The sequence below is a fragment of the Nicotiana attenuata genome, unplaced genomic scaffold (assembly GCF_001879085.1).
Source record: "Nicotiana attenuata strain UT unplaced genomic scaffold, NIATTr2, whole genome shotgun sequence".
In the NCBI taxonomy this organism is placed as follows: Eukaryota; Viridiplantae; Streptophyta; class Magnoliopsida; order Solanales; family Solanaceae; genus Nicotiana; species Nicotiana attenuata.
The window spans coordinates 804077-818478 of record NW_017670296.1 but is presented as its reverse complement, the minus strand read 5'-3'; the positions used below and the strand labels follow the sequence as shown (position 1 = coordinate 818478).

At 37.7% G+C, this 14402-nt stretch overlaps 1 protein-coding gene across 2 annotated transcripts; it reads left to right on the top strand.

Annotated features, from left to right (window-relative positions):
* Positions 1 to 7081: 7081 nt before the first annotated feature.
* LOC109237423 (CTP synthase-like) lies at positions 7082 to 14193 on the top strand. Of its 2 annotated transcripts, XM_019403730.1 has the most exons (22): positions 7082 to 7344; positions 7483 to 7616; positions 8583 to 8662; positions 9469 to 9555; positions 9668 to 9718; positions 9797 to 9914; positions 10000 to 10056; positions 10203 to 10267; positions 10364 to 10447; positions 10548 to 10598; positions 10705 to 10767; positions 10855 to 10901; positions 11023 to 11092; positions 11188 to 11250; positions 11639 to 11728; positions 11803 to 11841; positions 11952 to 12179; positions 12284 to 12369; positions 12791 to 12839; positions 12929 to 13009; positions 13102 to 13195; positions 13355 to 14193. In XM_019403730.1, exons 2-22 carry the CDS (start codon positions 7499 to 7501, stop codon positions 13531 to 13533), a joined length of 1800 nt encoding a protein of 599 aa, XP_019259275.1. In that variant the 5' UTR covers positions 7082 to 7344; positions 7483 to 7498; the 3' UTR covers positions 13534 to 14193. The 2 variants fall into 2 exon arrangements, with proteins under 2 accessions (XP_019259275.1, XP_019259276.1); XM_019403731.1 differs by lacking the exons at positions 7082 to 7344; positions 7483 to 7616 and adding an exon at positions 7624 to 7939.
* The last annotated feature ends 209 nt before the right edge of the window (positions 14194 to 14402 follow it).

Here is a 14402-nt window from a genome sequence, read left to right as displayed (position 1 = left end):
CTCGGTTTTCCTTGTTTGACCGTATCCGGGAGCGTCAGTTTGATGATCCTCATTTGCTTCTCCTCAAGGACAAAGTGTTGGATGGCAATGCTCGAGATGTGACTATTGGTGATGACGGAGTATTGAGGATGCAGGATCGAGTTTGTGTACCCAATGTTGATGGGCTTCGGGAGTTGATTCTAGAGGAGGCCCATAGTTCGCGGTATTCCATTCATCCGGGTGCCACGAAGATGTATGAGGATTTAAGGCAACACTACTGGTGGAGGCGGATGAAGAAAGATATAGTTGGGTTTGTAGCTCGGTGCCTTAATTGTCAGCAGGTGAAGTATGAGCACTAGAGACCGGGTGGATTACTTCAGTAGATAGAGATTCCGGAGTGGAAGTGGGAGCGGATCACCATGGACTTCGTATCTGGGCTCCCACAGACTTTGAGGAAGTTTGGTGCCATTTGGGTTATTGTGGATCGACTAACCAAGTCCGCGCATTTCATCCCTGTGTGTACTACATATTCTTCTTAGCGGTTTGCGGAGATTTATATCCGGGAGATCGTCCGTCTGCATGGTATTCCAGTTTCCATCATTTCAGACAGAGGTACTCAGTTCACATCGCGACCTGGGAGACCGAGCAGGATATGCGCAGCCGTTATCCTCATCTTTTCACTATTTCAGGTATGTCTCTATGCTAGTTCGAGGACGAACGAATATTTAAGTGTGGGACGATGTAACGACCCGGCCGGTCGTTTTTAGAATTTACGTCCCGATCCCCTATTTACTGCTTTCCCCGTGTTTATTTCTGCTATTTTGAATTGTCGGGATGGTCGATTTTGAATTTCGAAGAGTTTTGGGACACTTAGTCCCTAAATGAGAGCTTAAATGTTGGAAAGTTGACCGTAGTCGGAACTGTGTGAAGACGGCCTCGAAATGGAAATCTGCTGGTTCCGTTAGCTCCGTTGGGTGATTTCGGGTTTAGGGGCGTGGTCGGATTGTGTTTTGGAGGTCCGTAGCTAATTTAGGCTTGAAATGCCGAAGTTAGATTTTTGAAGTTTCCGGTTCGATAGTGAGATTTTGATCCGAGGGTCGGAATGGAATTCCGAAAGTTGGAGTAGCTTCGTAGTGTTGAATGTGACGCGTGTGCAAAATTTCAGGTCATTCGGATGAGATTTGATAGACTTTTTGATCAAAAACGTATTTTGGGAAAATTTGGAGTTCTTAGGCTTGAATCCATGGTTAATTTGAGGTTTCGATGGTGTTTTAGGTGATTTAAGGATTGGTACAGGTTTGGACAGTGGTATTAGACTTGTTGGTGCCTTTGATTGAGGTCCCGGGGGCCTCGGGATGATTTCAGATGGTTACGGGGAGTTTGAGGTGTGTGTACAGCTGCTGAACTTTGCTGCTTCTGGTATTTCTGCACCAGTGGTTTGGGAACCGCAGGTGCGATGCTTCACATGCGGAAGGGAGACGCAGAAGCGGATTATTGAGGAATTGTCAGGGGACCGCAGATGCGGTTATGGGACTGCACCTGCGAAGCCGCAGGTGCGGAATGTTGAGCACAGGTGCGATTTGGTCCGTTAAGTGAAGAACCGCAGAAGCGGTTATGAGGCCGCATATGCGGAACCGCAGAAGCGGTCCACAGGCCCCAGATGCGGAAACTGCTGGACAGATTGATTTAAAAGGGGTTTCGCAACCTTGGGGTTATTTCCACCATTTTTATCTCGGCTTTGGAGCTTTTTGGGCGATTTGAAAGAGGGATTTTAGGGGAACTTCATTGAGGTAAGGAATTTGGACTTAAATCTCGTTCCTATGTCATTATTTCACGGATTAGAGCTAGAAATTATGGAAATTAAGGGTGAAAAATTTGGGAAACTAGGGCTTAATATTGGAGACCTTTGATTGAGGATTTGATGGACCATTTGAGGTCCGATTTTGGTAATTTTGGTATGCATGAACTCCTGAGAGTGTGAGGATTCTGGAAATATAAATTTCACCCGGTTCCGAGAGGTGGGCCCGAGGGGTGTTTTGGTCATTTTACCTAATTTCGCGTATTAGCTTAGAATTTAATTGTATTACTTAAAGTGTTATTTACATTATGAAATTTAATTGAATAGATTTGGGCCATTTGGAGATGAATACTCGTGGCAAGAACGTGGTTTCAGGTTGATAATTGAGCCGGTTCGAGGTAAGTGGCTTGTCTAACCTTGTGTGGGGGACTTTTCCCCTTAGGATTGATATTGTGATAATTGAAATGCCTTGTACGTGAGTTGACGAGTGCGTACTTGTGCAAATTGTTGGAAATCCGATTTTTCATTAAAAATAGCCTTAAATTGTGTTCTTCCTTTTCTTGCTTACGCTATTTGGAAATTAAGCCTGTTGTTTCTAGAGAAGCATGTATAATTGACTAAATTTGCTCTAATTGCTTTAACTGCCTTATTTGTATTACGTGAAGCATGCTAGGTTAGAATTATCGGCTTTACCTTGGTATGAAATTGATTGTGTTGAGTTCTGGTTGCTGCTGTGTATTTACTTTGGGACTACGGGACGGTATCCCGGGAGTTCCCCTGTATGTTTACTTTGGGACTACGGAATTGCATTCCTGGAGATCCCCTTGCACTTTTACATTGGAACTACGGGATTGCACCCGGTAGATTCCCTCAGTACTGAGTATTTATATTTGGGACTACGGATGTGGAATTCCGGTAGATCCCCGTGCCTTTATGAGTTGGACTACGGTACTGCACCCGGGAGATCCACTGAATATTTACACTTGGGGACTACAGGACGGTATCCTGGTAGATCCCCCGACTGTTACTTCTGCATTGAGCTGTACTGGTTTTGCTGTGATTCTTGTTTATGTTTTAGTTGTCATTATTCTCGATGTCCTGTGATACCTTCAATGCTGCACTTATTTATACTGTTCTTATTTATGCTGTTGCACTTTTTGTATTCTATTTAACCTCACTAGAGCCCTGAACTTCCTCGTCAATACCCAACCGAGGTTAGGCTTGACACATACTGAGTAGCGTTGTGGTGTACTCATGCCCTTCCTACGCATGTTTTTCATGTGCAGATCCAGGTACTTCGACTCAGTCCTATTACCCCTGAGGCGAGGCGACTACTATAGCGACTTCGAGGTGTATCTGCCGCGTCCGTAGACCGAGGAGTCTCTTTCTATTCTTGTTGTTTAGTATTAGCCCCTTCTGTATTTCAATTCTTGTTAGACATTCTGGAGTTAGAGCTATGTAGTATTTCTTAGCTTGTGATTCATGGGTTTCCGGGTCTTGGATTTATGTTTTGGTTTTTGAGAGTTAAAAATTGTGTATGCCGAGCGGCACATTTAAACGCTATTTATTTCTTTATTCCTGTTTTAAATGGTTTTACTTCCGCAAATTTTATTTCCTTCCGCAAATTAGGCTTACCTAGTCGTAGAGACTAGGTGCCGTCACGATGGTTCATAGAGGGCGAACCAGGGTCGTGACACAGACCTTTTTTAACAACCTCTTATGATTGATTCACTTCCTCCAGCATTAGTTTCCTTCTTACTTATGATATCCCCAAGAGCTAATTCGATAGCAGTTTGGGGTGCAGAGGATCTGTATACGTTGTTCAGGTCGATTTGAAGGTGCACAAATAGCTAGAACTGAATGCGAAAAGTATGGAAAAACATCTCGTAATGTATTTAACCAGAAAATAGATTATGCTCCTGCGGAAGTATCTACTCGTTACGAAATCTCGGGATGTTGAAACACGCACCCTTTCTTTATCTTATGCTATGGGTAAGGAATCAAAGGCAAGGATCCAACCCCGATTCTTTTTAGGAAGCAACCTCTCCCCTGCCCTGTGGGTTCACCCCTGAGAATGCCTTAACGTCCTTAAGCTCCTCTCACAATGGACTCGACACCAATGGGGCGAGATTGGTCATCTTCTAGCTTACTATGCCAGAACTATTGTGACTTCCATGCTAAGCCTCATACTCTGCTGCATTGTTAGTTATAAAATGATATTTAATGCTTTGGCAAAATACTTCTCCAGTGGGAATGATAAGCATGATGCCTAGTTTGGACCCTTCGGTGCCGGAAGATTCGATGGTATATAAGGTTCAGAGTCTCTAGGTTGTCCTGGGAACTATAGTCACTTTGTTTTCTGACATTTAATTTATGTGGAATCTTGTATTACTTTCCGCTCTCTTCTCGGGGTATTCGATTTATTTCCACTTCCATAACTCCACGAAAAGATCGGTGACTTTTTGTAGGTGAAGTTGTATTCGAATTTCTGGAGTTGCATTGTTCATTGGATTTGATTACTCAACATTTTTGTTTCGAGTCCACGGACTAACTCGAGCCCTTTGTCTTCTCAAATTACGGCTCCACTTACCGAGATCTCCGAGACAACTTGGTATTTCAGTATCCATCCTCCACCTTGGAGTTTCAAAAGCCATGGTAGGTTGATATTAACTTGTCGGTTCTGATGATTTGACTTCCTGAACTAAACCGATATTCAGGGGATTAGTAACTTCATCTTCTATTATTTGACTTAGGAATGGAACGAACTCTCCCCCATTTTTTTTAGCTTGACTGTCGTATAACGCGGGTTAATATTGAGTTTGTGGATCATTATCGTTGGTTGTAGACCTATCATGTCAACATAGAAGCAAGCAAAATAATTTGCATTAGCTCGTAAAAATTTCGTTGACTTACCTTTGAGTTTGGGGCCGAGTCTCAAATCCATGTATGCCTTCCTATTCAATAAGAATATGATTATTTTAGGTTCTTCAGCATTTAACCCCGTGGCTTCTAATTCTTTCGGTTCAATGATTGTGCCCGAAAATAAGAGTAACTAAAGACAAAGATATCCCCATATAACAAATTCAGTACTAATATTATTCATAATATAACAACTCATACATTATTAATTACCGTATAAATAATCCGGATCGGGACATAACAAGTCATTGAACTATCAGTGGCGGAAATAGAATTTTGAATTTGTTGGTGCTTAAATTGTTTTAACGTAAACACAACTAGTTGAACACGTGGGTGAAAAAAGTTAAGAAGAAAACCCATATTTTAATATTATGGACACCGTAAATCTGTGATGAAAATGCAATTGGCCAAAAAAAATAATTGGTGGATTTTACCTTTCTGGAGAACTGTTAATCTTTAAAATGGATCGAACTTTGGGATCTTTTTTTAAGATGATTTTTTTCCCTTTGCTATAGAGAATTAGGTAAATTAAAAGAAAAACATACAGCTAAAAACAAAGGTTAGCAAAAAAGAAATTAAAAAAAGTAGTATTGGGTTAAGAAAGTGTGCTTGAAAAATAAAAAAGAAGACCTAATTGAGAAAATGTCTAAAAATAAATATAAAGAAGAAAGATAGTAGCTTTGGGTATAAGGAAAAGAAATAGTTTGCTTGGTTGAAAAAAGTGTTACGCTTGGATGGAGTTTCGAACCTCCACCCCTAACCAGTATTTAAACTTTCAGCACCCTTTACTAAACACCCATCACTATTTCTATTTCCTGGGTGCTTTTTAACGCTTTATATATCTTTTCTTAAGTTTTCTGTGGAATTATACCTACATTAAGTTAAGGTTAATGGGTGCTTAAGCACACAACTTCTTCATGTAAATCTGCCCCTGAGCCAAACGAACACTTACAGTACTAGCTAATAAATATAGGTTTTGCTATAATTATGAATTACTAGTCTTACGTTACGCGCTTTGCGCGTGTACCCCATATCATTAAATATATAATTTTAAAAATTATATAAATAAAATTTACACAATGTCTGTGGGTTATAAAATAAAAAATAAATTTCTTGAAAATAATGAATAATGATCCCATTTAGCTAACTCATTAACAAAAATCCTTCTCTATAAAAATCCGTAAATACATTATTCTTATTTCTAAAAACCTATGTGGGAATATCTTATAAAATAGTGTTGTTATTTCTGTGACCTAATATTAAAAACAAGCAAGCAATGCATAAATATTGGTATCAAGATTATGTAAAGATTTGTCAAATAAAACCTATTGAAAATTAAAAGATTTATTTCTTTAGAGATTTAGGAATGAAGAGGTTGTCCCTGTAGCTCAAAAAAATTGATAACTATAGGGTAAAGTCTAAAAATAACAGTATTAAGTTACTATTTTACAATAGATAACTTAGAAATATAAAAAAAAACATCGGGAGTTCTCATTTGATAGAATAAGAAAAGTCAAGAAAAATAATTGATAAGTTCATTTAGAATACACAATATTATCTTGTACTATCGTATCCTTATTGTTTCAAATACGCATTTATACCTATTTAACTCTAAATATTATACTACAATTAATTTTTTTCTATGATATAGTTGTTTTTAGAGCGAATATTACTTCAAAGTTACACCATTATTGTCGGGAGCTATAATTTTCATCGAAGACAATATGCTGTGTGATTGGATTGTTTATTTTGTTGGAGAATCTCTTACATATTTTCCTTTTCTTATGGTATTCTTATTAAATCCTAAATATTAGGATTTCATGCATAATTCAAATAAGGAATGACTTAATAAATAATATTGTAGTAATTTTTAAAGTTTTAAATATTAAAAAAATAACTTAAATTAAAATTTTATTTAATGTGAAATTTATTTTTAAAGGATAAAAAAATGAACGATATTTCGTTATTTAATATAGTGTATGCACATGTATAGATAATAGAATTAACATGGTAACAAGTATAAGTGATATGGTATAAAAATATTGAAAAAGTTAAAGAAAGAGAGCGAAAGTCGGAGTGCATTTAATATTTTCAATTAAACTTTATTTTATTGGTATTGTCCATTGGGTACTCCACTTCTTTCTCTTGCCTACATCTTCTCCGTTCCGGCCCGGCCCGGCCCGGCTCGCGAATGCTAACATTTCTCAATTTTCACTTTTTATAACAACCATTTTCTCTTTTTCTTTTTCCCTCTCTTCTGCTTTTACTTTTTTGTTTTTGCTTATGTTTTTTTTTTTAATGGGGAGGCAGGGTTTGGGGAGGTTTAAAGAATTTTGAAGAAAGGGTGCCGATATACTTTCTCCTTTCGCTTCCCTGCCTTGCCCTCATATTTTACTATATAAAGCCGCCATTGCTTCTTCACACCCCTCCCATTCTCTCATCCATTCTCTTCTCCCCTCATTCATATTTTCCCTCTCTCCCTCTGTCTCTGTAGTGTTATTCGCTTCATGCTTTTTGCACCTCCTTGTTTCTCTGTTACATGAAAAACAACGCCTTTTAGTGGATAAGGTTGGTTGGATTAATTCATACTAGTGTTTGTTAATTTGGGGAAAGAGATTCCTGGGCTAAGTGTTTTCTCTTCTTAGTAGGTAAAGTTTGTTCCCCTCCCACATCTTGCCTTGTTTATTTGGCCACCCCACACACAATGTTTATATCACCATTTAGAGCAAACATTGCTTTTTGTGCAAAGATTTCTAATGAGTCCTTTTTTCCTTGTATACCTGAAGAGGTGAAGCAGAGATCATGAAGTACGTGTTGGTGACAGGTGGAGTTGTTAGCGGGCTCGGAAAAGGAGTCACTGCTAGCAGTATTGGCCTTATTCTTAAGGCCTGCGGTCTTCGTGTTACTTCCATTAAGATTGGTCTCTGCAAACTCATTTTCTCTTTATTTTTGCCTGTTTCTTCTCCTCTCTGGTTATGGAAATCAAGAATGCACCAAAGAAAGGATATTTAACGTTTTCTTGCTATTCTTTCCATGGGCGGGCATAGTGTATTCTCCGTGGATTTGGCCAAACTCACTGCTTTTTGCTCGAACTCATGTGCATATTTAAAACAATTTTTTTTAAAAGTTGAAAGTCGTCCTGCACGAAGGTTGTGCCTAATGGGAGAAAAACCATGAGTTCTCTGGTTGGTGGGCAGATTTATCCAGTGTCCCATTTGTCCCGCTTTTTTTTGAAATTGAAAGGTCTCAGGTTTGCGTAAAAAATTGAGAGCTGGACACAATGACTCTAAATCTTAGATTGTCTTTGATAGTTTCTCTGGTCAATCTCTTATCTAGTATCTGGACTTTATGAAAGTTGTATTATAGAAGAATATGCTGTGTTCTCTACACAGATTTGCAAAGGGATAGTATAACCTTTTCTCTTTTCCTTTTGCTTTTTGCTGTTCCAATAAATCTCTAGTCAATTAAACTGTTGTCTCTGCCGATAAGACACCGGGAAACTTTAAACATGGAGTGAATATTTTGGTCAAGACTTGCGAAAAAAAGAACTTCAAGTTGGTATTTGTTAAAAACAATTGGAAAAAAGAAAATTGCCAAAATTGTTTTTTAAGTCAACCTACAGATAACTTTATCTTTTTCAAAAAAGAAAAAATTAGAGCAATTTCAAGAAGCATTCTTTGTTTTAAGCAGGTAAAGTTTTCTGTTTTTTCTTTTTCTTTTGTATAGTTGTAGTTCCTGTGTTCCTCTCTCGAGTTTGGTGAAACTTTGGTTCTCACGAAAATGGATCCTCCATTTTTTAGTCTTTTGTTTGTAGTCCATTGAGGTGGAGGAATTGTATATATACTGTCTTACTTACTGTTCATTTCTCTTCCTTTTTCATGCTCAGATCCTTATTTGAACACTGATGCTGGCACAATGTCTCCTTTCGAGCATGGAGAAGTATATGTCTTGGATGATGGTGGAGAGGTTAGCTATGAATCTCTTATGTATAGTACTCCCTCCGGCCTCCGTCCCATTTTATGTGGCAGCTTGAGTGGACACAGTTTAAGGAAAGAAAGAAGATTTTTGGAACTTGAAAACTCTAAAACAGTCCATAAATATTCTCACTAAAATTAAATTGAAAAGTTTAAAATTAAATTGATTCTAATAGCCCGTTTGGCCAAGCTTCTAAAATCAGCTTATTTTAAAAAGTACTATTTTTCTCAAATAGTCCGTTTGAGGATAAGTTTCTTTTTTCTACTCCTAAAAAACCGCTTCTACTTCTATTCAAAAGCACTTTTTTTTCCTTCTAAAAGCTTGGCCAAATACTTTAAATTTAGAAAAAAGCATTTTTGGCTCAAAAGAAGCTTGGCCAAACAAGCTGTAAATAAAGAAAATTGATATTTTTTGTGCTAAACTAAAAAGGAAAATAAGCTGCATAAAATGAGACAGAGGGAGTATAATTTTTGGTTTCTCCTTTATGTTTAAGTATGGAGGTGGTTAGCTGATTCCTTGTATTGTTTTGGACTCTCAAGATTTAAGCTAAAACTTGTTACTTTGTTAGCTGAATGTTGATCAATACTTTGGTTTCTGTTAGTTTACTATTGCTTGTTCAAAGCAAAACTTTAAAATTAAAAAGTTAAAAATCTGGTCTATATTTCTGCTTGTCATTATTTCCTGTTTTTCCTGTAAAAGTTAAAGTTTTTAGATTGTTCCTTTTATTTTCAGCAAAGATAAAGTGCAAACTGTTTGTGTGTATATCACTAATATCAATATTTCTTCATCTCTTGTAGGTGGACCTGGACCTAGGAAACTATGAGCGTTTTTTAGATATTAAGTTAACCCGCGACAACAATATAACTACTGGAAAAATTTACCAGGCACGTCCTCTGAAAATTCCCTATCAGATTATTGTTATATGCTTGGTGAAATTCAAAGGTTATAGTGGAAAATTTTAACTGAGAAAGTGCTTTGTTATTTTTGGTTTTGCAGTCTGTTATTGATAAGGAGAGAAGAGGAGATTATTTGGGAAAAACTGTTCAGGTTTACCACCTTTCCATAGAATTACGTAAGAGTCATTTCTTCCAATATTTATGCTCTTACAGTCTGTCACTTGTTTAGGTTGTCCCTCACATTACAGATGCCATTCAAGAGTGGATTGAACGTGTTGCGGTCATACCAGTTGATGGCAAGGAGGGTCCACCAGATGTTTGTGTCATAGAACTGGGTGGCACAATAGGTATACTTAACTGAATTTTCACATGAGCAGGATAAGTTGGCAAATGATGTGTGTTTTCCTAAAAGTAATTTATCCCATAATGCAGGAGATATTGAATCAATGCCATTTATCGAAGCGTTAGGACAATTTTCGTATCGTGTGGGTAAGGTTTACATGTCTAAACTTGAATTCGTGACAACCAAATGATATAACTGTCATTTGTGCTCTATGATGTGCAAATCTTGAGCTAACTACTACCTTTTGAATTTAAGTGCAACTAACATCTTTTCAAAAACTTTTGCTTGTTAGGTGCTGGTAATTTTTGCTTGATACATGTCAGCCTTGTGCCTGTCTTGAGTGTAGTTGGTGAACAGGTAATATATAGTAAATTTGTTTTTTGGTCATGTGGATGGATATCTTATATCAAAGTATTCACTCAGATTGATTACTTTATCATTTTTAAAATTCAGAAAACAAAACCTACTCAGCACAGTGTTAGAGGTTTGAGAAGCCTGGGATTGACTCCCAACATTTTAGCATGCCGGAGCACAACGGTCTCTCTCTCTTCCCCCCCCCCCCCCCCCCCGCCCCCCCCCGGTCCACATATCTCTATGTTTATCAAGTTCAGATTGTGAAGTTATTTTCTTTATTCAGGAACTTGATGAGAATGTCATGGAGAAAATTTCCCGCTTTTGCCATGTTCCGGTATTATGACTAAATGATCTTACTTTATTTTTGTACAGTTAATCTTGTTTAGGCCATCAACTCTCAAAATTCCTAGTGCTCAGGTTCTATATTCCTTGCATTGCAGGTAGATAACATTATTACTCTTTACGACGTCTCAAATATTTGGCGCATTCCTTTGCTTTTAAGAGTAAGTTTTTTGCGCACACTTCTATTTCTTTTTTGTCTGTGTAACATCTTCACTGTAAGCTTTAAAGGAACTATTTTGTGTATTTAGGATCAAAAGGCACACGAAGCAATTCTAAGAGTCCTGAACCTTAAAGGGTATGTCTGATAAGCTTTAACTTATTTCTGTTGATGACAACGAGTATTTGATTCCCATTTTCATGCGTCATGATTTTGTGCCATTTCTTGTGTGGTATTGAATTTATTATGTCACTTTCAGCGTTGCACGAGAGCCTGCCTTGGGAGAATGGACATCTCGGGCCGAACTCTGTGACAAATTACATGAGCCTGTAGGTTCTATGAAATATATAATATTTTTTCGTTTTCTGAATTAGTCTCTCAACTTGCATCACATCTTCCATAACTGTTTCATCTGAATTTACAGGTGAGGGTGGCCATGGTAGGAAAGTACACAGGGCTTTCAGATGCTTACCTCTCTGTACTGAAGGTGATTATACTCTAGCCTGTTATCCAGCCAAATATACAGAGGAGCTTCTTTTGTTTGTATTTGAACTTCCACCTTCTCATGTAATTGTTAGTTGTTTGATATAGTTAACATTTGAAAAACCGATTAGCATGCATAACAGTTTTTATCGAGTACGTATAATTAAGCAATAGATTCCTCTACTAGATTTGGAGAATATGTGGATGCTCCATGTCATTTTGAGCCCCCCCTCCCCCTCTTTTCTCTTTTTTTGTTTCATGGGGATATTGTGCCGTTTAACCTAATTTATTTTCATCTCTATTTTTTACCCTAATATAGTTGGGAACTATCTATTGATATATTTTTTTCCCTCTCTATTTTCAGTATCTAAAACTTTGTGAGTTATTTTTAGGCTCTTGTGCATGCCTCCGTACCTTGCCACAGGAAACTTTGTATAGATTGGATTGCAGCCAGTGACCTTGAGTGTGAAACTGCCAAAGAGGTATTTTGCCACCACTATGTTCACTTGCTTACCTATCTTGCTTTTCTTAATCTGACTGATATTTTTACTAGCAGAATCTTGAGAATTACAAAAATGCTTGGAAGTTGTTGAAGGTTTGTATGGTTTTACTCTGCAACATCATGTTGGCCAAATTAGGCTCTTTTATATCCCTGCTTTATCTTGTATTCTATTGTTTCTGACTTGTTGGATCTACACCTTGCAGGGGGCAGATGCTATCCTAGTTCCTGGAGGATTTGGTGACAGAGGTGTGGAGGGTAAAATCCTCGCTGCTAGATATGCCCGTGAAAACAGGATTCCTTTCCTTGGGATATGTCTAGGAATGCAAATTGCTGTTATTGAGTTTGCTCGATCCATTCTTGGATTGCTAGATGCAAACAGTACAGAATTTGATCCCAACACTCAGAATCCTTGTGTTATTTTTATGCCGGAGGTTAAGATTACTTTCCCTTTATCGCCTTTGCCCCTCATGATTGTCCTGTGTTTGTAGTTTTGTTTTAGTAGTACACAGTTCTAATTCGTTTGCCATGATCACAGGGTTCAAAAACTCATATGGGTGGTACCATGCGTCTTGGATCTAGGAGAACATATTTTCAAGTTGCTGACTGTAAATCTGCAAAATTGTAAGTGCTTCCTTCTCTCCATCCTCATTACGTAGGATGAGCGGAACTTTTAAAGTGAAATAATGACGAAATTCTGGTTACACAACTATTTAATATGATTTAGTCGTATAAATGCAAGATAGTTAGTACCACAAAGAATCCCTTAACATACTGATGATTGTGTCTGTTCCATTGCTGGTATCAAATTTATGTTCTCTTCTAGATGGGACACAGTTCTGCTTACCCATACATTTCTTAGGAATCTGTCTCCTAGGAAGTAGTTTCTTTTCTTCCCTTACTTAAGTTGTGGGTGGAGGTGGAGGTGCGGAAGATCAGCATCATTTGTCCACAATATTAGATTTACTATATTTCATCTAAACCTCATATGGTGGAATTTTACCTATTGCTATCTCCAACTGAATAAGCTTATCTGTTGTGTCAGATATGGCAACCAGAGCTTTGTAGATGAAAGGCATCGACACAGATATGAGGTACACACTTTTTTGTAAGGACTTCAAGAATTACATGTGGACCACACTGTTATGTGGACTTTACGACTAAAGAGCTTGTCTCATGCTAGGTGAATCCTGATATGGTGCAACAACTTGAAAATGCTGGTCTTTCTTTCACTGGCAAAGATGAAAGTGGTCGCCGTATGGAGGTTAACATCTTAAACCATTAAGTTAAGCAATCGTGCTTGTTAGTTATATGTTGCTGTGGTTGGTTGATCTTATGTGACGCTTTCCTCTGCAGATTGTGGAGCTGCCGAATCATCCTTACTTTGTTGGAGTACAATTTCATCCAGAATTTAAATCAAGGCCAGGAAAACCTTCTGCCCTCTTCTTAGGTATTTCTCCCGTTTCAGATAACTGGGGACAAGGAGCCAAATAAATAAATTCTTTTTACGAATTTGGATCCTGGGCTTATAGATATGTCTGGCATTTCACGTTATTTTGATAAAGTTGTGTTAGTCCCTTTATAATCTTGTTTTTGTTTTCCTAAACAGGGCTTATAGCCGCAGCAACTGGGCAGCTCGAAACTTTTTTGAAGAAGGATGTTCCCAAGACATGGGGGTTGAGCAATGGTACGTCAGGACTAAAATCGCATCGATATGTCAATGGGTCAAAGCTGGCTAATGGATCGTTAGATGGCATTTATAGCAAGGGGAATGGTATACATGTTTAAAGGGAACACTAAAATACATTGTAGGCGCTTGGGCCCTGGGTTGCTGATTAATCAAATATATTGCTACTGCATTTCTTCTATTTGGTATATATAGCCATACGAGAGCAGTAGGGTTTTTACAGCTTCTCTAATTAACGTTATATAGGGTAGAGCTGGATTCCGGTCTTTTATTCGGAACAGCCTGTTGTAGCTGCACCACACTGTGGCGGAAACGGGACGGCCAATGCTATTACGTTCAAATGTGTCTTTGATGTTTCATCTGGGATGTAAATTAGAGTGCTAGAGAAGATTGGAGACTGGTTGGTCCAGCTTATATTTAGCTATGTAGCTTGTGTAGTATCAAGTGATTAAGCTGCACACGGATTTTAGAAGGAAAAGCTGAATGAAACTTGCGACTGTAAACCAGCAAATAGCTTTGACTATTGAAGCCGGCTAAATAGAATGTGCTTCGTTTATTTGGTTTCTCTTAATCTTTCGAGGGAGGATTTGTATTTGGACTCCTTAGTTTTTTGTCCTCTAGGCTCTAGCCTTCAAATTTGTAATGCATTAATGCCCTCCAATTTGCTGCAAACATCGTGTACTTTCACTTCGGATTATCGAGTTTCTCATAATTTTAGCTAAAATTTTGCATCAATACCAGTTAGCCTCGTTTGTGATCGAGACATACTTCCTCCATTCACTTTTACTTGTTCATTACAGTAAATATATATTCCCTTTTACTTGTCAATTTTAGTTAATCAAGAGAAGACTATATTTTTTTTTTTCATGTTTTGCTCTTACAATTAATTACTCATTTAACAAATTATTTTCAGGACTTCTTAAAATATTATCATTATTATGGGTACTATGGTAAATTATGCACTTCATTT